The following is a 24,010-nucleotide window of genomic DNA, read 5'->3' on the forward strand; positions in this document are numbered from 1 at the left end:
CAGGGTGCCGTTCTGGGCTGCTGAGATGAGCCAGTGGGAGATGCCACGGGTGGCGCGTGAGCTGCAGGACACATGGTGGGGGCCTGCGGAGGGCCAGCCCCGCAATGTCCTCACACTGGCCGACGCCCCACCCCTGGCCCACTGGCGCCACGCACCCTGGATGAGCACGTTGAAATCCTGGTCGTCCTCGCCAGCCACATTGGTGGCCACACACAGGTACCGCCCCGAGTCTGAGACCTGTGTGGGCTGGATCTGGAGCAGTCGCCCTTCACCCAGGACCTGCAGCCGCGAGCTGGGGGTCACGGGCTGTGAGGAGGATGAGGGGGTCAGGGGAAGGGAGATCAGAAATGAGGGGCCACGAGCAGCAAGACAAATGTGCTTACTTCTCAATACATTCTCCAAAAATGCAGCATAAAGTGACAAGAACACCCTGAGACGTTTATAAAACCAAATCCATAGAGCATAAAGATGAGAAGGGCCACACATGGGTGAAAATAGTAGAGTTTAAAGTTTACAAAGAGTTCAACTTTTTATTAAAAATATGGCCGGGCGCAGTGGCCAGGCCTGTAATCCCGGAACTTTGGGAGGCCAAGGTGGGTGGATCACAAGGTCAGGAGTTTGAGATTGGCCTGGCCAACATGAAGAAGCCCCATCTCTACTAAAAATACAAAAAATTAGCCAGGCGTGGTGGCAGGCGCCTATAATCCCAGCTACTCAGGAGGCTGAGGCAGGAGAATCACTTGAACCCAGGAGGCAGAGGCTGCAGTGAGCCAAGATCGTGCCACTGTACTCCATCCTGGGTGACAGAGCGAGACTCTGTCTCAAAAATAAAAATAAAAAAATAAAATAAAATAAAGGCTGGGTGCGGTGGCTCATGCCTGTAATCCCAATACTTTGGGAGGCCAAGGCGGGCAGATGACCTGAGGTCAGGAGTGCGAGACCAACCTGGCCAACACGGTGAAACCCCATCTCTACCAAAAATTACAAAAATTAGCTGGGCATGGTGGCGGGCACCTGTAATTCCAGCTAATCAGGAGGCTGAGACAGGGAGAATTGCTTGAACCCAGGAGGCAGAGGTTGCAGTGAGCCAAGATTGCACCACTGCACTCCAGCCTTGGTGACAGAGCAAGACTCCATCTCAAAAAAATAAAAATAAAATAAATAAAGGGTGACTGGGGCCCGGACCAGCTCTAGGGCTAGGTGCTTTAAGGGAAGCCTTTTCTGGAAGGTTCCAAGCAGAACCAGCTGGAAGCAGAGGTGAGAGCCAGAAGCTGCGCAGGGGGTCCCAAACTCACCTGTCCGTCCTTGTACCAGCAGATGGTGGGCGGGGGCACAGCCCAGCTCTCACACTCCAGGGTCAAGGTGCTGTTGACCTTGGTCTTCACCTCCTTCACGCCGACCTCCCCCAAGGGGTCGTCTTTGGAGATGGAAGGGGGGACTGAAAAGCACGAGGGGTCTGAGAGCAGAGCTGGGGGATGGGTGCTGAAACCCTGAGCTTACCCTGGTCCTGGGGGTAGCCTCAGAAATGGGGGCCGGCCCAAGAGACACAGGGATCCTGGAAGCCAGCCTGCTCCTGGCTGTCCACTTAAGGGAGAGAGCATTTGTCTGCAAGAGTTATAGGATGGGGCAGGTCTGAGGCAAGGGAATTTCTGGGGTCACCTCAGAGGACTTCCTTGGGGGTCCCAAGTCTCAATCTGCAGAGCCTCTGTTTATACTCCAAAGCAGAAGTGGCAGGAGGAAACTAGGACTGCAGTGGGTCTGGGAGCCCAAGTGGCACAAGCCCTAACTCACTGTTCTCTCCTCATTGTGTCCTCTGGAGCCCGCCCTAGCTGCCCGGTGACTGTCAGAGGACATATGCCACATGGAGACCCCCTGGAGCACCAAGGGTGGCTCAGGTGCCTGGGCCCCTAGGTTCCTGGGTGGTCTTCTGCCCACCCGGCTGTGCCCCAGGGTCCCCGACTCACTGAGCACTTCCACATGGTAGTTTTTCACGGCCTCCCCGAGCTCGTTGGTGACCACGCAGGTGTACTGGCCAGCATCTTCCTTCTGGGCATTCAGGATCTGCAGCCCGTGGGTACCTGTGTAGGGGCCAGTGGCCAGGGTCACCCCGAATCTGCAGCCTCATGCCAGGCATGAGGACAGGCTCACAGGTCCTCTCCTCCAATTCTGATGACATGTCACCTGTTCCCTCCCTCCTTCCCCCCAGAGGGTGTCACCTGGGAGCAGCTGGATGTTCCTGGAGGCCTCAAACGGGGCCCCGTCCTTCATCCAGGTGATGTTGGGGGAAGGGAAGGCCAGGGCCTCGCAGATCAGAGAGATGGGGTTGTTGACAGTCACGGTCACCTCCTCATCTGCACTGTCCTCGGCCCCTCCCAGGATGGTGGGAGCCACTGTGATGGGGGGCCGGGGAGGCAGTTATGAGCAGAGATCCCTGACCCTAGACTAAGGACCAGGAAAGCCTCAGACCCCGGTGCTTGGCCTCGGTACTTCTGTCAGTTACATTACAGAGATGGGAAACTGAGGCTCAGAGAAGCCCATGCCCGGGGTGGCCAGGCTTGAACTCAGGCCTAGGTGACCCAGAGCCCAGCTCTCCAAACGCTAAGCAATACTACAAGGGAAAGCTGAATAATTTTTGCCTGCATTTCCCCATAGCTTGTCAACATCCAGCCTCTCTACCAACTAACCAGAGGCTTCTCAATTCTGTTTGAGGGGGGAGTGGGAGTTGGGGGCTTTGTTCCCCGCTGAGTAGAGTAGCTTTGCTTTCATTGGTCCCAAGATTTCTTCTTTCAACCCCCGCAGGGGACTCTCCTTTTAACTGCCACCATTTTAGAAACAGATTTTTCTAAGCTGGTCTGTGCCCCTCTCATTTGATAGATGCTCTGTTTCTCTAGGCTTACAGAATAGTAGGTATGTATTGTCCTCAGGAGATGGAGAGATGCCTGGTTGTGAACCCACCACCCTGGGGCCTGGCAATAACTCTTGTCACCTCTCTGAGCCTCAGGGCTTCATCAATGACATGGGGACAAGCACATCTCCCACCTCCTAGTGTCATTGTGAAGATTCAATCAATCAGGCCTGTTGAAATGCCTGGCCCATAATAAATGTTCTGTCAATAGAGTCGCTATATGATTTTTGTTGTCAAACTCGGAGAATTAGAAGAAAAATAGTAGAATGGTTTGTGGGAAGTTGTCTGTAAGGAGCCAGTCACCTTGCTTCTCCCTCCCTCCAGCACCTGCGGTGGCCAGGAGATGCCCAAAACTTACACAGGACACTGAGCTGGAAGTGTTTGGTCTTCTCCCCAACAGCGTTGGCTGCAATGCAGGAGTAGTGGCCAGCACTGGACAGGTTTGCCTGGAGGACCTGCAGGAGGACTCCGTCTGGGGAGATGTGGTGAGCATCTCCCCTAGCCAGAGGCCGGCCATCTTTGAACCATGTGAGCTTGGGCTGTGGGTGGCCTGTATGCAGAGCAGAGAATGAGACAACTTGGCAGGCTTTGACTAGGGCAGCCCAGGGGTCACAGGCTGCTCCCAGATGGATCAGGGGATGTGAATTTTCCATCCTGGCCCAGAGGCCCATGAGGCACAACAAGAAGCAGCAGCAGCCTGTGCCCCTTCCTCTGTGATTTGGCTGCCTTCTCCTTACTGAGGAATGGGTAGAGATGGCTTAGTATAGACAGGCAAGACAGAAAAACAAGGTATTCCTTCCATCCATTCATTCATCCACCCACCCACACACCACCCACCCATCCATCCATCCATCCAACCATCCATTCATCTACCCACTCACCTATCCTTCCATTCAATCATCCATTCATCTCTCTATTCGTCCACACACCCACCACCCACCCATCCACCCACCCATCCACCCAACCATCCAACTATCCAACCATCCATTCATCTACCTACCCAACTATCCCTCCATTCAACCAATCATCCATTCATTTCTCCATTCATCCATCCACCCAACCATCCACCCATTCACCCACCCAACCACCCAACCATCCAACCATCTACCTACCCACCTATCCTTTTATTCAGCCACAAATTTCTCCATCCACCCATCCATCCATCCATCCATCCATCCATGCACCCATCCACACATCCATCCATCCAACCCTCATTCATTCATCCACCCATTCATCTACCCATCCACCTACCTATCCATCTATCCATCCACCTACTATCCATCTATCCATCCACCTACCTATCCATCCATCCATCCATCCATCCATCCATCCATCCATCCATCCACCTATCCATCCATCTATCCATCCATCCATCCATCCATCCATCCATCCATCCACCCACCTACCTATCCATCTATCCATTCATCCATCCATCCATCCATCCACCCACCCACCCACCCATCCATCCATCCATCCATCCATCCATCCATCCTTCAACCCATAAGCATGAATGGGAGCCTACTCTGCCAGGCACTGGGGAAACCATGGTGACAAGGCAGCAGCTGGGTCTTCAAGAAGCTCAGATGCCACAAGGCCACTATGGTCCAATGTGGGTCAGTGCTAGGACAGGGAAGCACGGGGGCTTGTGGGAGCCCAGTGGAGGTGGCCCACTGGGCCTTAGGGGCCAGCCAAGGACTCCCTGTGGAAGGTCCTGAAAGCTGAGGTCTGTAGTGAGGTGGGGAGAGGGAAGAGTGTTTGGGATGGAAGAACACATGCAAAGATGAGCTGGGACCTGGTGCCGGGTCCAAGACGTAGAGAGACCCCAGTCAGGAGGAGTGGGGCTGGGGCAGGTGGGCAGATCCCCAGGGATCCCCTCCTTTCTGAAGGTGCCTTCCCACCCCTTCTCCCAGCCCACCACATCATGTGGCCCTTACCTGTGATGTTGCACATAAGATGGGCAGTCTGTCCCTCAAGGACCTTGATCACCTCCTCCAAGTCCTCGTTCTCAATACTGGGAGGAACTGGGAGAAGCAGGGAGACAAATGGCTAGTGATGGGGTCGGGTGGGGGGGGGGGGCTGGCCCGCCCAGGCTACACAATCACAGAACAAGAAGCCAAGAGCCCACCGTTTCTTGTGCCTCAGTTTCCCCATCCCATGCCTGTTTCCATAGGGTGGTGAGTTTAAGAAACATTTCCTGCTGCCTGATGGAAGTACCAGTGTCTCAGAAGAAGACTCTGATGAGAGGCAGGCAGTCTTAGTGGTGTCAAAAATATTTGCCCCCTTCCACTTTGGATTGTCCCTGCTGTTTCTGGAAAGTTCCATGGTGGCCTGAGAACAGAGGTTTCTTGTCACCTGGGCTGGAGTGCAGTGGCACAATCACTGCAGCCTCTGCCTCCTGAGTAGCTGAGACTACAGGCGTGTACCACCATGCCCAGTTAATTTTTGTACATTTAATAGAGACTGGGTTTCACCACACTGCCCAGGCTTGAACAAAGGTTTTTGATGAGGCAAAGTGTACAAGGCTTAGCTTCTCCCTCCTTCTCTGTGCTGGGCCCCTGCTACAGCATGAGCCATGAGTCTGGGGACCTGCCTCTGGGAGCTCCCCGGCAGTGGGGAACAGTTCATAGGGCACCCATGAGAATGGGGTTGTAACGCACCCAGCACCTCCACACTGAAGTTCCTCCGCGCCTCCCCAGCCTCATTGCTTGCCAGGCATGAGTAGAGGCCACTGTCTTGCTCCTGTGTCTGAGTCATCTTCAGCATCCAGCCACCTGGGGAGGGAGGGGCATGGGCCCCAAGCATGGCTCTGAGCAGCATTCTGTCCCAAGCCGAGCACCCTGCTGCCCAGCAGGAAAAGGCATTATAATTAGACGTGTATGTGTCTGTCTCCCATTGTGTCCTGTTCCTCAGATCCACAAACTGAGGCCCAGGAGGGTAAACAAATGGATGGAGCTGCCTAGAGATTAGACACGTACCAGAATAAATCTGAGGACCCTGCTCTAGCAAGAAGTATCTGTCACCCTGGCCACCCCTGGCTCTGGGGATTGGCTGGAGCTGAAGGGAGAGCAATGGGTTATGTAGTCCTGGCCCAGCAGATCTCTGCTCTACTCTGACAGACATGGTAAAAGGGCTTCTCCTCCCAAGGATCTCTCAGGGAGAGACAGCTCCTTTCAGAGGAACCCAAGGGTCTCCCAAGATCAGTGTGTGGAGCGCAGATACACAGGACGCAGGACACCACTGCTGTTACTGCACCCAGAGCAGACATTACTAACTGATTGCCACATTCCTTTCCACTGGGCCCAATGCAGTCTCTGAATTCCTATCCACAGAATGCACCCGGCAATTCTTACCAAGTGCTCAGAAGTGATGCCCAAGAGGAAATGTATTTGCCATCTCATCATGGGCTACGTGGAACAACCAATGGGTCACTGAGGCATAGCCTCAGGGGCCTTGAAGTCCTTGCAGGATTTGGATGGGACAGAGACTCCTGGGCCTCAGTTCCTCATTTGTATACCAGCAAGAACCACACAAACCCATTTTATGAGGAGGATAAATATTCAGAGGAGAAGGTGCTTAGATCAGCACATCCAAAACTTGTTACTGTTCTGTGGGATGTTATATATAAGTGCCAAAGTTTTTTTTTTTTTCTGCAGGACTTATCAGAACCTTTGCTATGCAAATGTTCACTGTGGTTCTCTAGATGAGCAGAGCAGGAAGCCTTTTCCAAATTTATCTAAATCCATGATATTTTCCTGGAGCACCTCACCTGACTAGTGTTTTGGGTTGCATTCTTTGGGGACCAGCAGCTGGAATGATTATTCCAACCAGGCCTGGCAGCTCAGAGTCAGAGGTCATGGGCATGTAATGGATAGTGTCAGAGGCAGAGAGCCCGACCTGATTCCCAGGATCCAACCTTAGCTGGTATGATACCTGCCAGCAGGTAGGTGTCCTCCCCGGGGCTGACAGGCTCCTCCCCTCGGAACCAGTGGATGGCTGGAGGTGGGATCCCCGTGGCTTCACAGAGCAGAGTTAAGGGGCTGTGCAAGGCAGCAGTGATGTTGGTCAGCGGGTCCAAGTCTCCAATGAGCTCTGGGGGCACTGGACACAAAGAAGAAGCCACATTCAGGGTGCAGATATGGGCTGTGTGCTTCATGCTCCTTCCCCAGCCCCACTGACTGCCCCCCAACTCCACCCAATTGGGAGAGTCTGAGGAGCAGAAGTGACGAGAGCAGAGCTGCTCCCCCTAAAGTGAGGACACCTAGGAGGGAGCCCATGGTGCCACAGGCTGGGCTCTGGAGTCGGGCAGGCTCCTTGGGCCTCAGTCTCCCCAAGCCCTCAGCGGGATGCTGGGGGATTCAACAGGAACACGTGAAAGCGCCCAGTCCAGTACCTGGGCAGAGCAAGCGCTGAGCCAGTGGGACTGGAATTAGTGCAAAGGCGAAGCCAGATGTGCTTCCTAAATCCACGTGTGGAAGCTAAGTGGCAACGCTGCATTTCTGAAGGAACCTGTCCCTGAAGGAAGCCACTCTCTACCCAGGGGGGTGGGGGTGTTGGGGATATCTGGATGAGGTTCGAGATCCCAGCAACGGTGAGGGGCACCCTCCCTAAACTGATTCCGCCCACCTCTCCCACCCTATCTCTTACCACTCCCTATCTCCACCCTGAATTATCCTTCAGGCATACAGTAGGAGCTCAGTAAATGATGGAATGCATGAGGCTGCCCCAGCCACCCTCTGCCTGGCACGTGCTTCCCCTCACCTAGCAGCTGCCTAACTCCTACTCACCCTTTATGGTCCAGCTTAAAGGGCACCTCCTCTGGGAGGCTGCCCTGACCTGCCCCAACAGTATTCAAGGTTTTCCTGGTCTCTCACAAGCCCCTGAATTCTCCCCATCACATACCAGTCATGCAGGACAGGGACTGCTTACTTCCCCAGTGCCCAGAACAGAGTAGAGGAAGAGTAAACCCAAGAGGGAGAGAGGGAGGGAGGAGAGGCGAATTGGGGGAAATTGGGGCCATTTGGGACCAGTCCTGATTTTGAGAGCAGTGTTGGCGGCTCCCCCCTACCAGCAGCTCTCATTAGAGCCCCGACTCCAGAAAGAACAGGTGTGACCCCAGGATCACAGCCTAAGGGCTGTGCCTGGAGATTGAACCCGCCTTGCCCACTCTAATCTGCCCCAGCCCAACTCCTCCAGCAGCTGCTGGTCCTCACCCAGTATGGAGAGCTCAAACTTCCTCTCTGCCCTCCCAGCCAGGTTCTCGGCCACGCAGCTGTAGCGTCCAGCGTGGGCAGCCTGGGCCCGCTCCACATGCAGGCTCTGACCCTGGTTCTGCAGCTGCAGGCCCAGTTCAGCCCCCACGGGCTGGCCATCCCGCTCCCATGTCACTGTCGGAGGGGGTTTCCCTGTGACGTTGCACTCCAGAGTGGCCACTCCATCCTGGACCACAGAGACTTGTGTGGGAAGCTCCCGGGGACTGGCAATCTGAGGGGGAACTGTTGGGGTGGGGAGAAAGCCCATCAGAGAAAGCTGCTGGGGCCACCAGGCACCACACACTTACCCTGGGCCCAATAGGGACATACCCTCTCCCCTTGCCATCGCTGGCTGTGTGACCTCGTGACCTCACCTCCATTTTCCTTCCCAACAATGGGGTCATAACAGCACCCTACTGCTACTACAGCCTGGGAGTCACAGGCAGGCCTGCTATGTGGGGAACAGCCCTTTCAGGAAGTGTGACGGGTTTTCTTCCTCAAAAACCAGAGACTTCCTGGAGCTTCAACAGTTGTTGGGACTGGTTGGGGGTGGGAAATTATTCTACGGGTGGGTTTCTCCTCAAGATGTTGAACAGCGCTGTTCCTGGTTTTACTTTGTAGCAGGATTTTTACGAGGCTGGGGGATTTCATTTCATCACTGCAGGACCAGTAGATAGGGCTTTAGGTTTCCATCATATATAGGAGCTTCACATAATGCTCACGCTTCTTTCGGGTTTCCAGCTGTTTCAGATGTGGCTTTTCTCCTCTGGACCATTGGGGGGCCCTTAGGGAATGTGCTGCAGCCCCCACCCCCAATGCTTGGGTTAGTGAGAAGCTGCGTGGGAGGGGCAGTTAAAATGCCAGGTGATATGGCTTGGCTGTGTCCCCACCCAAATCTCATCTCGAATTGTAATCCCCACGTGCAGAGAGAGGGACCTGGTGGGAGGTGATTGGATCATCGGGGCGGTTTCCCCTACGCTGTTCTTGTGATTGATAGCGAGTGAGTGAGTCAGTTCTCAGGAGATCTGGTTGTTTGATAAGTGTCTGGTGCTTCCCCCCTGGCTCTCTCTCTCCTGCCGACATGTAAGGCGTGCCTTGCTTCCCCTTCATCTTCCGCCATGATTGTGGGTTTCCTGAGGCCTCCCCAGCCATGTGGAACTGTGAGTCAATTAAGCCTCTCGTTTATAAATTAGCCAGTCTCAGGTAGTGTCTTTAGAGCAGTGTGAGAACGGACTCACACACCAGGAACGTGAGGGAGGAGAAAGCCTGCACCACACACCATCACTTCCCTGTATTTGCTCCGATTTCGGGGCGGCGCCTGCCCAGCCAGCCCATGATCCCAGACCCTTCCAGCCCCCGCCCAGCTCACCCACCGTGCACCTCCAGCTGCAGGTCCTGGCTGCTGTTCCCTGCCACGTTGCTGCACTCACAGGTGTATGTTCCTTCCTGAGCCAGCTGGGCCTGTCCCAGGTACAACAGCCTCCCCACAGCCGACACCTGCTGGAGGCCAGCCCCCTCCCCGGGGAGGGGTTGACCTGGGTGCAGGAAAAAAGAAACTCCTGGTCCAGGGCATTTGCAAGGACGTGATGTCTTTCCATATGGAAAGTTTGTCCTCCTACCCATTCTTGCCAATTCCTGCTCATCCTTCAGGTGTCCATTTAGACACTACCTCTTCCGGGAAGCCTTCCATGAGTGCCACTTCTGGTCCTGGTGCCTCTTCTGAGCTCCCCCCATCCCCCTAGACTTCTCTGCATCACAGATCTGCCTACAGGTGCCCCATCTGAATCCTACTCTGGCCTGAGCCCTCCGGAATGGCAGACCCTGCCTCAATTTCCTTCTGGGATCCCTTTTTTTTTTTTTTTTTTTTTTTTTGAGACAGTCTCTCTCTGTTGCCCAGGCTGGAGTGCAGTGCCACCATCTCGGCTCACTGCAACCTCTGCCTCCGGGGTTCAGGTGATTCTCATGCCTCAGCATCCCGAGTAGCTGGGATTACAGGTGCACACCACCATGCCCTGCTAATTTTTGTATTTTTTAGTGGAGACGGGGTTTCACCATGTTAGTTAGGCTAGTCTCTAACTCCTGACCTCAGGTGACCCACTGCCTTGGCCTCCCAAAGTGCTGGGATTACAGGCATGAGCCACCGCGACCAGCCTCCCCCTGGGATCCTTAGTGGCTCCCCAGGGCCTGGCACACAGCAAGGCTCAATAAAGGCTACTGAAGGAAGAACCATCCATTTAGCTACGGTGGCCTGAGGAGGGTGACCAGGCAACTGGTAGACCTGGCATCAAGAAGACCCCTTGGAGGAAGAGGATTTGTCAACCTCGACCTACTGGATTAAACCCTTCCTCCTCTGTCTCTAGAGAAGCAGACCTCTGGGCTGGGTCATGACTCAATGCATGTCCCATCAGGGAAGCAGACCCAGTGGCCACCTGGCATTGCTTCCTCCCTCTCTGTCCTGGTGACCTCAGCTTGTCTTGCTACTCCCAGGCTGCTTCCTAGCCCAGACCTCTCCTCTGAGCTCCAGACACCTGTCTCTCACCGTCCACTTGACACCTCACTAGGTATTTAGCAGATGTCTCAAGATTAATTCACCCCAAACGCTAGGTCTTTCCACCATATCTGCCCCTGGGGTCTCCCATCTCGGTAATGGCAGCTCCACTCTCCTCCATCATCCCTGATTCCCTGCCTCCTCTCATTCCCCCATCCAACCAGCATTCCTGCCCCAGGACCCTTGCACTTACCCTTACCTCCACCTGGGGTGCATTTCCCTGTGATATTCTCATGTTCAGCCCTTAGCTTTTCAAGTCTGCTTGGTCGAGCATTCCTGGCCACCCAACTTAAAACTGCAAATCCTACAACCCCCCGGAACATCTTTCCCCGCTTCCTAGCTTTATTTTTCTCCATAGCATTTATCACCTAAGGTACCGAGTCATTTACTAACTGTGTGTTTATTATCTGATTGCTCCCATTGTGAGGGTGGGGATCTGTTTTATCCTCTGCTATATTTCCAGTGCCTAGAACAGGGCCTGGTACAGTCTCTCAATAAATATTGGTTAAATGGGCTGGGTGCTGTGGCTCATGCCTGTAATCCCAGCACTTTGGGAGGCTGAGGTGGCAGATCACCTGAGGTCAGGAGTTCGAGACCAGCCTGGCCAACATGGTGAAACCCTGTCTCTACTAAAAATACAAAACAGCTGGGCATGGTGGCACCTGCCTGTAATCCCAGCTACTCAGGAGGCTGAGGCAGGAGAATCACTCCAACCCAGGAGGCGGAGGTTGCAATGAGCTGGGATCGTGCCACTGCACTCCAGCCTGGGCAACAGAGCAAGACTCTGTCTCAAAAAAAAAAAAAAAATTGGTGAAGTGAATTCCAAATGTTTTTTGAGCACCTTTTTTGTACCATACACTGAACTTGGAATTCAGCTGTGGTCAACATGGTGCCTCACAGGGGTCACAGACTAATGGAGGAGCACACACAAGAAAGACTAATGTGGGTGACATGACAAGTGACAGGGACTGCATCAGGGAGGCTCTGTCCCAGCCTGGCAGTCAGGGAGGGCTTCCTGGAAGAAGCGACGTCTGAAGTGAGGCCTGAAGTTCAATCCAGCTCTTACTGGCAGAGCAGGACCAGGGGCTCCTGCAGGCTCAGGGACTGAGTAGAGAGGGGCTGGGGGAAGCATCACTTCTGTAACCAGGATCCCCACCCCTCGAGGCATAAGACCCCCACCATCTCAGCTAGGCTCTGGGGTGGGGGTAACCAGTGGGGGCTGGGCATAGCCTCCTTGTGCCTGGCAATGAGGTGGGGCTGGGTGAGGGCAGCAATCCTACCGTCCTTCCTCCAGGAGATCTTGGGGAAGGGGACACCCCGGCATTCGCAGGACAGCCTGGTAGGGTGCCCCTCTCTCACAGTCAGGGTGTGGGATTCCCTCGAGGGGAACACTGGAGCAACTGAGTCAGAGCAGAGAGAGGGTTAGTGGGGGTGGGGCTGAGATGGGGAGGGGATGAGCAACGCGAGGGCAGGCTGGAGGAGGGCTGTGTCCTGGGGCGCAATCAAGGCAGCAGCCCCCTCCCCCTGCCCAGCCTGGGAGACCCTCACCCCAGACGTTCAGATTGTAGTGTTTCTCTGAGCGGCCGGCCTGGTTCAGTGCCTCACAGGTATAGTGGCCCGCATCCCACACATCGGCTCTGTCCACCTGGCAGAGAGCAAAGACACCCCATGGGCGGGGACAGCACAGAGATGGGTGAGCCCTGGACAGACTGTGTGACTGCAGACATGTCACGTGACCTTGCTGAGCCCCCCAAGCTGCCCACTTGGAGCACGGGGCAGTGACAGTATCTCCCCACCAGCTGCACCGGGAAGTTTCCAGAAGCACATGCCTGTGGTGGGACTGAGAAGGGCCCCCTTGATGGCAGTCCTGCCAGCCTCCCGACCTTCATGGCCCAGATCTGCTAAGGCGGAGGCATGTGACTGGATCAGACCTGCTCCTGCATTTCATCGGCTCCCAGCCTCTTTGGAAAGCCCAAGAAAACAGACCCGAAGAGAAGGTGGAGGAATGAGGCTGGTGGGGTGCAGGGGACCTGTCCTCAGGGGTCAGATCCTGACATGGGGTTGCTGGGGCTAGGCTGTGGCTTTGAAGAATGAACGGAAGGAGGGGAAACCAAATGGCAGTGCTCTGAGTTGGCAATGATCATATCACAAGGTGTAGGGGGGTGGGAGGAGGAGCAGGCAGGTGAGGAAGGTTCTAACCCAACAGCTGGCGCCACTCAGCTGAGTCAGGGGCCCTGAGGGAGGCCCCGAGGAACCAGTCCTGGGGTTTTGTCCCCCATCCCCTGGGGGGGAAAGGGGCTTGCAGGTCACTGAGCTGGGGCACCTGCAGGCCCCACCCTGCCCTTGGGCCGAGGTGGAGGCCTGCTTGGCTGGCCGGGGGCCTGCACACCTGCAGCAAGGCTTTGTCTGCGGAGAGGTGGACTCCAGGCCGTGGTTCCAGGGGCCGCCCGTCCTTCCACCAGCTCAGCACAGGAGGGGGCATGGCGTGGCTCTGGCACTCCAGGGCCACTGACTCATTGGCCACGACGGACACATTCAGCTCTTCTCCAAGGATACTAGGGGGCACTGCAGGAGGGGGCAGGAGAGGGGCTCCCTCAGGCACACGGGTGGGGCTGGCAAGGAGGGGCCACACCCTGGGTCAGGCCTAGCTACTCGCAGCAGCCAGGAGTGACCACCCTTCCTCTGCCTTCAGTCCTGCTTCGGAGGAGCCAGTCTGAGTAAAATTGTCACGATATCCACATCCCAGATTTCTGCAGCATGTTTCCACGGAGGGAAATTGGGGAAGGAAACTCAGGGTCCCCCTGTGTTATTTCTTACAGATGTCTGTGAATCTATAATTACCCACAGTTATCTCAAAACTTTCTAAAATTTAAAATTTTTGTTTAAAAAAAAATTTTTTTTAAGCAGGTCTGAGAACCACCTTTTGCCCCTGAAGCAAAAATAACCAGTGCAGCTTTGCAGGAAGGAACGCAGGGTCCAGGGGGAGAACTCATGGGGTAGAATCCTGCCCTCTACCACTCGCTCGCCATGCGAGGCCCTGGGGATGCTACTTGCACTCCTGGGCCTCAGTCTCCTCGTCTGTAAAGTGGGGATAATGAAAATCCCCACCTGATGGGGCCGCCATGAGGTTCAATCCAATGGCACAGGTGGGGCTCTTGGGCATACAATATGTGTTAACCACCATCTTCACTCCAGCAAAGGGAAAGAGCTAGAATCGAATCCTTCCTATAACCTCCCGCCCAAGACTACGTTCATTCATTTTCTTTCTTTTTTTCTTTCTCTTTCCTTCCTTCCTTCTTTTTCCTTTCTTTTTCTTTCTCTCTCTCTCTCCTTCCTTCCTTCTTTCCTTCCTTCCTTCTTTCCTTCCTTCCTTCTCTCTCTCTCTCTCTTTCTTTCTTTTTTTTTTTTGACAGAGTCTGGCTCTATTGCCCAGGCTGGAGTGCAGTGACATGATCTCAGCTCACTGCAACCTCTCCCTCCCGGGTTCAAGTGATTCTCCTGCTTCAGCCTTTCGAGTAGCTGGGACTACAGGCACGCACCACCATACCCAGCTAATTTTTTGTATTTTTAGTAGAGACGGGGTTTCACTGCGTTGGCCAGGCTGGTCTCGAACTCCTGACCTCAAGTGATCCACCCACCTCAGCCTCCCAAAGTGCTGGGATTACAGGCGTGAGCCACCATGCCCAGCTCCCAGCATGCTTTCTTACACCTCCACAGAGCCCCAGAAAAACCCAGAGGAGGACATTTAAAAATAAGCTACTGTGGTTACAGTAGCTTCATGAGCTCAGAGGCTTAGTGAGTCCCCATGGTGACCTTTGAGGTGAGTGCTATTCTTCCCATTTTGCAGATGAAGAAATGGTGGCCGAGAGAAGCAAAGTGACCAGCTCAAAGTCACAGAGGCAGGGTTTGAACCCCATGTCGGGGACACTCAAGAGCCGGCTTTCCTAACCACCACTCCATGCTGTTCCTGCTACTTCACACCCCTTCCGCGTCTCCCTGAACATGGGGCAGAGCTCCTGGCTATGTGGGGCCACCTGCCCACCCTCCCACCCGTTGCAGGAGCTCATACTCCAGGGCAGGTCTCTGGATCTCACTGATTCCTACTGGAAGGCAGCTGTTCTCAGGTGGACACTCCTCCATCCACCCAGCCTCTCTCCCTTTGGAAGTGACTGGGAATGCCCCCCACCCCATCTCCTTGGAGTCGCTGCTCTGAACCACATGGCTTTCCCAGTCTGAGACTCACTGTGGACTTGCAGGACAACATCCTGACGGTCCTCGCCCACCGCGCTCACAGCCACGCAGGAGTACCTCCCAGAGTCGGAGGCCCGGGCACTAGCCAAGGTGAGGACCCGGCCCCCAGGGAAGACCTGTGACCCCAGGGGGAAGCCCAAATTAGGCAACTGTCCTGCTGTTGCAGGCCCCAAGGGGCAGAACCCCACCTGCCCAAGCCGGCCCTGCTGCCGAGCACGCCTAGACAGCCTGCCCCAGACTCAGAGCCCCTCGTGATGCAGGGAAACCCAGGGTTGCATCTGGGCCTCCGGACCTCTGCCAGCTGGCAATGACACTGGACCTCAGGAAGAGTCCTCTAGAGCCCCTCTGTCCACTCGCCACACATGGCCAGTGAGCCCTTGAAATGTGGCCAGGCCAAATTGAGACAGGCCCCAGGTACAAAATACGCCACGGACTTCAAAGAGTTAATATGAAAAGAAGAATATAAAATATCTCAATAATTATTTTGTATTGATCCCATGATGAAATGAAGCTATTTTGGATATATTGGATTTACTAACGTGTATTATTAACATTGATCTCACCTGTTTCTTTTTACTCAGTTTACTGTGGCCACAAGAACATTTACAGTGATGTAGGTGGTTCATGTTCATTGAATGTGTCATTACCATTGGGCAGTGTGGCTCCAGCCTCTCTGTTCAGTCCCACCTCCCTCCAGCCCTCGGCCCTGGGCTATCGCTGCTTCTCCCTCACCCTAAGTTCCCAGGGCCTGACCTCTGTTCCCAGCATCTACGGGAGGTGCAGGGAGGTGAGCCGGGGCCACCCAGCCCTACTGACCTGCAGGCCAGGGGTCCCTGCAGGGGACACAGGGTTTCCATCCTTCAGCCACATCAGTGTGGGGCTGGGGGCACCAGTGGCATTGCAGGTCAGCCGGACAGGGGTGTTGACCAACACAGGGCCTGGCAGGCTGGGTGGCAGCGTGATTCGAGGGGGCACTGCAGCGCAGGGGTGACATGGGGTACAGGCTGAGCCCCACTGGGGCAAAGCAGGCAGGGCCCCTGGCTGGGCACCCCTGCAGGAGCACACAGCCACAGCAAAAGCACGAGGACAGCCATCCAGACACGGGCTCTGAGCCACTCCACTGCCCCCAAGGCTGCTACTTCCATCCTTTCAACACCACCATGAGGCTTCTATAGATGGGAAACTGAGGCTCACAGAGGGGAAGTCACCTGCCCAAGACTGACCAGCCAGGAAGCAGCACTCGCACTCAGGCCTCTGGTCAGCAGAAGGTCATTTATTATGGGGATGGGGAGGGGACCAAGGGTCCCTGGACAGTGCTACTTCCTAACTCAGGGGTATGAGATGAAATACCATATTACAGGCAGTCCCCTTTTGGCAGAAAATAGCCAGAAGATTCCATTGTATCTGGGAGGCACCAGCCATGATGCCCAGGGTCCCAGGCCTCTGCCCAGCTACCCACTGCTCTTAGAACCAACCTCTCCCATGGCCCATGAGGCCCAAGAGGTCCAGCCTCCATATGGCCACCAGCACCATCCTGGCCCTCTTCTCAGTGTTGTAAATCCCAGGCCCCGTGGCCTCCTTTCAGTTTCTCAAATTCCCCAGATCTTCATAACCTCAGGCCTTGGCAGAGACCTCAGTGTAGGTATCCAAGTGTCAAAGATGCCTCCTGGACTCCACAGGCCAAGTCAGTGCCCTGTTATAGGTGCTCAGTTGCACCTCATGTTCACCAGCTGCTATCACAATTGACATCAAGTAGTACTCTGGGGAATGATCTGATTGCTGTGTCCTCCACTAGACTGAAAGCTCCTAGGTCTGTCTTATTTAGGGCTCTAGGTCCAGTGTCTGCCCCAGAGCATGGACTCAATAAGTGTGGTTGGATAGAAAATGGATCAAGGAAAGAATGGGTAGTTGAATGAGTGAATGGATGGTGAATGGGTAGATGGGTAGTAGATGGATGGATGGATAGATGGGTGGGTGGATGGGAGGATGGACAGGTAGACAAATGGGCAGGTGGATGGGTGGGCAGACAGGTGGGTAGATAAATGAATGAAAGGATGGTTGGGTGGATAAATGGATGGATGAGAGATGGATGAATGGATGGATGGATAGATGAGTTGATGGATGGATGGGTGGATAGGTGGATGAGTGGATGGGTGGATGGATGGAGGGGTGGATGAGTTGATGGATGGATGGGTGGGTGGATGGATGGGTGGATGGATGGGTGGGATGGATGGATGGATGGATGGATGGATGGATGGATGGATGGTTGGATGGATGGATGGATGATGGATGGATGGGGTAACGGATGGATGAGGAGGTAGATGGATGGATGAGTGGACAGGTGGATGGACAGACTAATAGACAAATGAATGAAAAGACAACTTTTTGGACAAGGGACCTTGTAGGCCCAGGGAAGCTCACCATTGACCCGTAGGCCATACCGCAGCTCTGTGCTACCTGCCACATTGGATGCCACACAGCGGTAGCTCCCAGCATCAGAAAGCTGGGCTTGCTCAATGCGGAGAACTCTCCCATCCACTGATACTGTCACTCCCATCCACGAAGAGACAGGTTGGTGGCCCTTGAACCAGGAGACATCTGGGGAAAGGAAGAGAGATGCAAGGGGGAAAGGAAGAGAGATGCAAGGGGGAATGGAAGAGAGAAGCAAGGGGGAAAGGAAGACAGATGCAAGGGGGAATGGAAGAGAGAAGCAAGGGTGCTGCCAGCCCGTCAGACTCTGCTGGTGTGGTGGGCACCCAAGAGAAACTTCCAGGGTGACCACACTATTTTTTCAAGCATTGGAGAAGGTCAGAGTTCTTCATTCAGGAAAGGGAACCGGGGTGGAACCGGGCAATGTTGCCCAAGACAGGACCAAGGGTGGAGAAGAAGCCCCGTGGGCAGAGGCTGAGGCAGCCAGGAGCAGAGAGAGTCAAACTCAGCCCTGCCCTCCCCCTACCAGAAGACCCCGTGCCCTAGGGGACATTAGAGAACATGGACCAGCCCAAAGCAGCAGCCTCAAAGCCAGGCTGGACCGTGTGTATCTGCAGCTTCCCTGCATCCTGCCAGGACGTGCCCCCGGAACTCAGCAGGCATCCCCACGAGAGGGGGCAAATATCCCCAGGGCTCACAGGCAACAAGCAAAGCAGGGTGGGCCTAGTTCAGATGGGAGCAGGAGAGAGGCCTTCCTCCTGGGCCACCGTAAGCCTCACCCAGTCCCCTATGCAAACACCCACACCCAGCACCCAGCTCCCAGCCCTTTCCTCCACTTCTGGTCTAGAGGGGAGGACCCTACAGACCAGATGGTGACTCTGAGGTCCTGATCCTCGCCCCTAGCCCCGGACAGCCCTGTGAAGCTTACTGTGAGTAGATGCCCTGCAGGCCTGTTTCACACTGGCTCTGGACCCTAGCATGGCCTTGGCCCGAAGGACATTGTTGAAGAGGAAGAGAGGAACATGAGAGAAATGGGGGGAAAGACCTGCTGATTTCTCCCCATTATGTCCAATCAGAGAGTCCCTGGGTCACTCGCCAGCCTCATTAGACAGTAAATTGGGCTGGAAGTAGCTTTCAGCCAAGAGGAGGGGTCTTACCAGGAGGGGGCACGCCTGAAGCCAGACACTCCAAGGTCACTGAGGCATTTTCCAGCACTGCCTTGTTGACTGGGCCTGGCTCGATGTTGGGGGGCACTAGGGGGAGACAAGGAGAGACCCAGCTTGGTAGGGGCAAGCTCTGGGCAGCTCTGATCCCAGCCATCCCAGCAGTGCTGCTCCCTGCTCCCCATAGAAAATCCTAGACAAAGGGCTCTAAAACAGCTCATGTCCTCAGACTAAGCAACCCCACTCCTGGAAGCAAGCCCAAGAACAAAGAGCAACAGGCTGCCATCCTTACGGCAATCATACAGCACCCAGCCCCCACCATCCTTACGGCAATCATACAGCACCCAGCCCCCACCCCAGGACAGCCAACGCCAGCACAGCCAGGGGAAGGGACAAGGACAAGGATTTCCCTGCAAATAAACCCCCAAAATAATGAAACGTAAATATGAATGTGGGCAAGTTCTGCTACTAAAAATCCCACCATGGCTCACGCCTGTAATCCCAGCACTTTGGGAGGCTGAGGCGGGCGGATCACGAGGTCAGGAGATTGAAACCATCCTGGCTAACACGGTGAAACCCAGTCTCTACTAAAAATACAAAAAAATTAGCCAGACATGGTGGCGGGCGCCTGTAGCCCCAGCTGCTCGGGAGGCTGAGGCAGGAGAATGGCGTGCGTGAACCCAGCAGGCGGAGCTTGCGGTGAGCCGAGATAGTGCCACTGCACTCCAGCCTGGGCAACAGAGCGAGACTCCATCTCAAAAAAAAAAAAAAAAAAAATCCCGCCAAAAGGACTACAGAGCTATTGGTAACACTTTCATTTCAGGGCTTTCTATTTCCTCTGAAGTTAAGTGCACAACTATGACTGAAAAACCTCCTCCCCCTCCCTCGCCACACACTTCAGCCCCAAGGGTCCCCAAGGGATCACCCGACATGCTGGCCTGGGCCCTGCTGGTTACCCACGTCCTCACCCAAAACTTTCAGTGCCACTTCCCTCTTGCTCTCCCCAGCCAGGTTGGTAGCGGCACAAGTGTAGATGCCCTCGTCCCTCAGGTCTACCTTCTCAATCTGGAGGGGAGGGGGCAGAGAGTATGCCACGGGGCTGTCCAAGTGATGACGGGACATGGCAAGTGGCCAGGCTGCTGCCGAGCCCGGGGGCAGGAGCAGTGAGGCATGGGGACACTTTTGGCTCTGGAGGTAGAGTTATGAGCCAAGCACTTGGATTCCAGGGATTCGTCCGATCTCCAGGCATACCATTCCCCGTCCCCTCCGCTGACATTTTCTCCCTCTGACAACTGAAGCTCCTAGGACCCGGAAGAGGCTGAGGCTCACCCTTTCAGGCTGAGAGGGCTCTGGGCCCTTCCTATCCCCAGCCTGCTGGGATTTGCTCAGAGTCTCCAGGAAGCCCCCAGAGCAGCCCCTCCACCTGTGCCCAGCTGGCTCGCCAGACCTGGGGCCCCTGCACATACCTGTAGGTTCCCCCCAAAGGCTGCCAGGGCTACACCATCCTTCCACCAACGGAGGCTTGGGGTGGGCACCCCATCCCCTATGCACTGGAGGGTCACAGGCTGCAGGAAAGGAGCTGTGATGTTCTCACCCCCAATGATACTGACTGATGGGAACTCTGGGAAGGGAAAGAGTCAGGAAGAGCCCGAGTCAGAATCAGGAGGAGTACGGTGGGCACCCAGCAACCCCCTCGATGCCTGGGGGTGAGAAGGTGCCCTTGAAGGGCTGGCCAAAGGCTAGCATCTAGCTGCTGCCCACCATATCCCCTAGACGCATGGCTTAGGGGAAAGAGCTCTAGAATGGGAGCCAGCAGAGTAGTTATTCCCTTTAAAAATTCTCCCAACCATCTGTGCACCCATGCATCTATTCATGCATTTATTCATCTACCTATCCTTCTGTCTATCCATCCTTCCATCCATCCACCCACCCATCCATCATCTACCAATCCATCCAGCTAGCCATCCACCCACTCACCCTTCCATCCATCCACCCACCCATCCATCAATCCACTCATCCATCCACTCACCCATCCATCCATCCATCCATCCATCCATCCATCCATCCACCCATCCATCCGTCTACCCACTCTTCCATCCACTCACCCATTCATCCACTCATCCATCCACCCACCCACCCACCCATGCATCCATCTACCCACTCATTCATCCATTTACCCACTCATTCATCCATCCACCCACCCACCCATTCATCCATCTACCCACCCTTCCATCCATCCACCCACCCACCCATTCATCCATCTACCCACCCTTCCATCCATCCATCCACCCATACATCCATTTACCCATCTATCCATTTACCCATCCATCCACCCTTCTATCCACCCATGCTTCCATCTATCTACCCATCCATCCACCTTTCCATCCATCCATCCAACCATCCATCCACCCTTCTATCTGTCCACCCATTCATCCACCCTTCTATCCACCCATGCTTCCATCTATCTACCCATCCATCCACCTTTCCATCCATCCATCCATCCACCCTTCTATCTGTCCACTCATTCATCCACCAACCCATTCATCCACCCACCCATCCACCCACCCACCCACTGATCTATCCATGCATCCTTATGTGTGCTGAGCATCTACTCTGTGGCCAGAACTATACTGGGCCCCTGGACACAGTCAGGGAAAGGCAGCTACCATGTTGCCCTCTCAAAGCTCACAGAGGTGGACAGTGGAGATGGACAACCAAATAAGCAATCCCAATGTAGTGGTTGGAGGGCTAAGGCATTGAGAGGCTGGGCAGTGCAGATGAGAAACATGGTAGAATCAAGGAAGGCTTCCTGGAGGAAAAGTATTTCAGGATATGCCTGAAAGATAAGGAGCTAGGCAGGCAAAGAGGAGGGAGAATGTTCTGGGCAGAAGGAACAGCAAACGCAGACGAAGACGAGAGAAAGAGGATTGATACATTAAAAGAACTAAGTGAAGTTCAGCATGGTTAGCATGAAGAGAGCAGATGGACAGAGAGGAAGCTGGGGAGAGGAGTGAGGCCTAGGGGCTCGTCAGGACTGAGGATAAGTGTGATAAGTGGCCCGGCCAGCCTCTCACACCTGCGTCTCTGTGGGGAACCGGGAAGTCCAGCCCAGAAACGCCATCCAGCGAAGACCAGCCCCGTGCCCTTCCAGGCCTGCCACAGCCCAGGCTCCACCCACCCCTGGCATCTCAGGCTGCCCACAGCTCCAGAACCCCAGGCGCCCACTCACCATGCACAGACACCTCCACCTCGGCCCCGGCAGTGCCCGCCTCATTGGTGGCCTGACAGGCGAACAGGCCCGAGTGGTCCAGCTCCACATGGTCAATGTGCAGTGTGGTCCCCTGCGAGGCCACCTGCACCCCGGCCAGCTCCTCGGCTGGGCGGCCATTCTGCAGCCACCTAAGGTGAGTAGGGAGGGGGGCGCGTCAACCTGAGACCAGGGAAGGCCAGGCCAGGCAGGACAAGCAGGAAACCTAGAAGTTCCTCCCACCTGCTCTCACCAGCCGTGGCTCCAGGCCTCTTTCCTACTCCTGGAAACAGGAAGCCTCTCTCCTGTCCACTTCCCCCCACAATCCGCAAAGCACACGCTCTCTGCCTACCCCCAGCCCTGGCCTCCACCACCCCAGACTCACTGGATAGTGGGTACTGGGGAGCCTGAGGCCTGGCAGGGAAGTTCCAGGGGCTGTCCCACGATGGTGGTCACCTGTCCCAAGCCTTCAGCCACCAGGAGCTGTGGGGGCACTGCAGGCAGAACACACTCAACACACTCCTGGGTGTTTGGAGCTGAGCAGCCACTGGCCTCAAACCCTCCCAAGTCCCCAGAGCCTTCCAAGCGAGGCCCAGCCGCACCTCACCCTCACGTCTCCCTATCAGTGGCCCTTCCTCCAGGAGGCCTTCCAGGGCCACCCAAGGCGGGTAAGGGGACACCCCGGGCTCCCCAAAGGCTTGGGCCTAATTATTTAACATCTGCCTCCCTGGCAGACTGAGGGCTCAGGAGTCCGGTTGGCCTTGTTCCCAGCTTCATTTCCAGTTCCACTTGGGGTCAGCACAGCACTAGGACCTGAGGTGCTTCAGCAATGGATGGAAGAGCAGGCGAAGGCCCCACCCGCCCTGCTGGGACCACACCCACAAGCCGGCCTTAGGAAAGTCTCCGTAAAGGGCCATTCCATTGGCAGAAGGCAGAACGAGGTCCTCTGTCCTGGGTGACCCAGCCCAGGGTCCTGGGCACAGTCAGGGACCCTTGATCCTGGGGCTCCACCCTGCCCACTCCTAGCCCTGCCGGCCCCACAGCCCAGGCCTCAGTGTCCTCATCTGTGTCATGCAATGTGGGGACACTGGTTACTTCTCCCCACCCTCCCTCCACTCCAGGAGCTCTCTCGGGACAAGCACGCAGCAGGCCTGGGCAGAGGTCCACAGCCTAGGCAGCTCTGAGTGGGGTGGGCCAGGCTCACCTTGAACCTCCACGGAGTACTGCAGCACGGCTTCCCCGGCAGGACTGCTGGCCACACAGCTGTACAGGCCACTGGATGCCTCCCCCGGGCTCTCCAGCCTCAGCACACTGCCGCCTGTCTCCAGCCGCGACTCGTTGCTTTCTGCCACGGGCAGCCCCTCGTGGTGCCAGGAGAGGGTAGGGGGCGGGTGGCCTCTGGCCACGCACTCCAGCGCCACAGGCCTCCCAGCCACAGCCTTCACCACGTATGGGCTTCCACCAGCGCCCTCGATGGTAGGTGGGACTGGAAAAGAGGCAGGGGGCGGCTTGGGGACCACAGCTGGACGCTAGCCTGCTCTCATCTCAGCCCAACAGGCCCGCTGAAGCCCCTCACCGACCCCACTCCATGTGAAACACTTCCTTCCCTCACCTCCAGTGGCTGAACCCCTTGCTCAGACCCCGGGGCAGCATTCTCACCCTCCTCAGCCCCTGGGCGCACCACTCTACCCCTGGGTGCTGACTGTTGCCTCTCCATCCCCGCTGCTACCCCGGCAAGCCCAGCATGAGTGGAAAGAGGGCCGGCCTACTTGCATCCCCAGTGCCTATACACAGCAGGTCCAGTGTCTGCTGGACTCAAATGAGACCCCCAGGGCCGGGACAGAGCTCTGCTCCTGGAAGTCCCCTCCCTCCCTGGTCTCAGGAGACAGAAGACTGGGGCAGACCTGAGCCCGGTTGGCTTGGATTGGGGGGCTCCTAACTTAGCCAGCGATGGCCAAGGGGACCAGATGTTAACTATGCTTGGAGCCCATGGTGGCCACGCCAAAGGGGAAATTTCTCTCCTACCCTCAAGGAGACCCTCAAGCTGCTGAGCTGATGAAGCCATTATCAGGGCACAAGGGGCAACTGTGGCCTGGGAGATGCTTCTTAACCTTATTTGGGTGTAAGACCCTTTGAAAATTTAATGAAAACATACACATACACATTTTCTATTTCATTTCCTGGGGGACCTCGGGTCCCAAAATAAGACTCCCTGAG

General features: G+C 55.6%; 1 protein-coding gene across 1 annotated transcript in view; it reads right to left on the reverse strand.

Moving 5' to 3' along the window:
- HMCN2 (hemicentin 2) overlaps positions 1–24,010 on the reverse strand; it is a 165,230-nt gene that overhangs the window by 56,369 nt on the left and 84,851 nt on the right. Inside the window, exons 32-53 of the mRNA XM_008975935.4 lie at positions 22,998–23,279; positions 22,179–22,287; positions 21,776–21,945; positions 20,013–20,167; positions 19,515–19,611; positions 18,541–18,636; positions 17,375–17,551; positions 15,770–15,927; positions 14,946–15,069; positions 13,092–13,267; positions 12,251–12,347; positions 11,983–12,102; positions 9,528–9,689; positions 8,116–8,397; positions 6,836–7,003; positions 5,563–5,676; positions 4,840–4,926; positions 3,264–3,455; positions 2,217–2,390; positions 1,965–2,078; positions 1,296–1,438; positions 156–306 (exon numbers count right to left, since the gene is read on the reverse strand). Of these exons, the coding sequence (XP_008974183.3) occupies positions 156–306; positions 1,296–1,438; positions 1,965–2,078; positions 2,217–2,390; positions 3,264–3,455; positions 4,840–4,926; positions 5,563–5,676; positions 6,836–7,003; positions 8,116–8,397; positions 9,528–9,689; positions 11,983–12,102; positions 12,251–12,347; positions 13,092–13,267; positions 14,946–15,069; positions 15,770–15,927; positions 17,375–17,551; positions 18,541–18,636; positions 19,515–19,611; positions 20,013–20,167; positions 21,776–21,945; positions 22,179–22,287; positions 22,998–23,279 (3,348 nt within the window). The remainder of the gene's footprint in view (positions 1–155; positions 307–1,295; positions 1,439–1,964; positions 2,079–2,216; positions 2,391–3,263; positions 3,456–4,839; positions 4,927–5,562; positions 5,677–6,835; positions 7,004–8,115; positions 8,398–9,527; positions 9,690–11,982; positions 12,103–12,250; positions 12,348–13,091; positions 13,268–14,945; positions 15,070–15,769; positions 15,928–17,374; positions 17,552–18,540; positions 18,637–19,514; positions 19,612–20,012; positions 20,168–21,775; positions 21,946–22,178; positions 22,288–22,997; positions 23,280–24,010) is intronic.

The sequence above is a fragment of the Pan paniscus genome, chromosome 11, assembly GCF_029289425.2.
Source record: "Pan paniscus chromosome 11, NHGRI_mPanPan1-v2.0_pri, whole genome shotgun sequence".
NCBI lineage: Eukaryota > Metazoa > Chordata > Mammalia > Primates > Hominidae > Pan > Pan paniscus.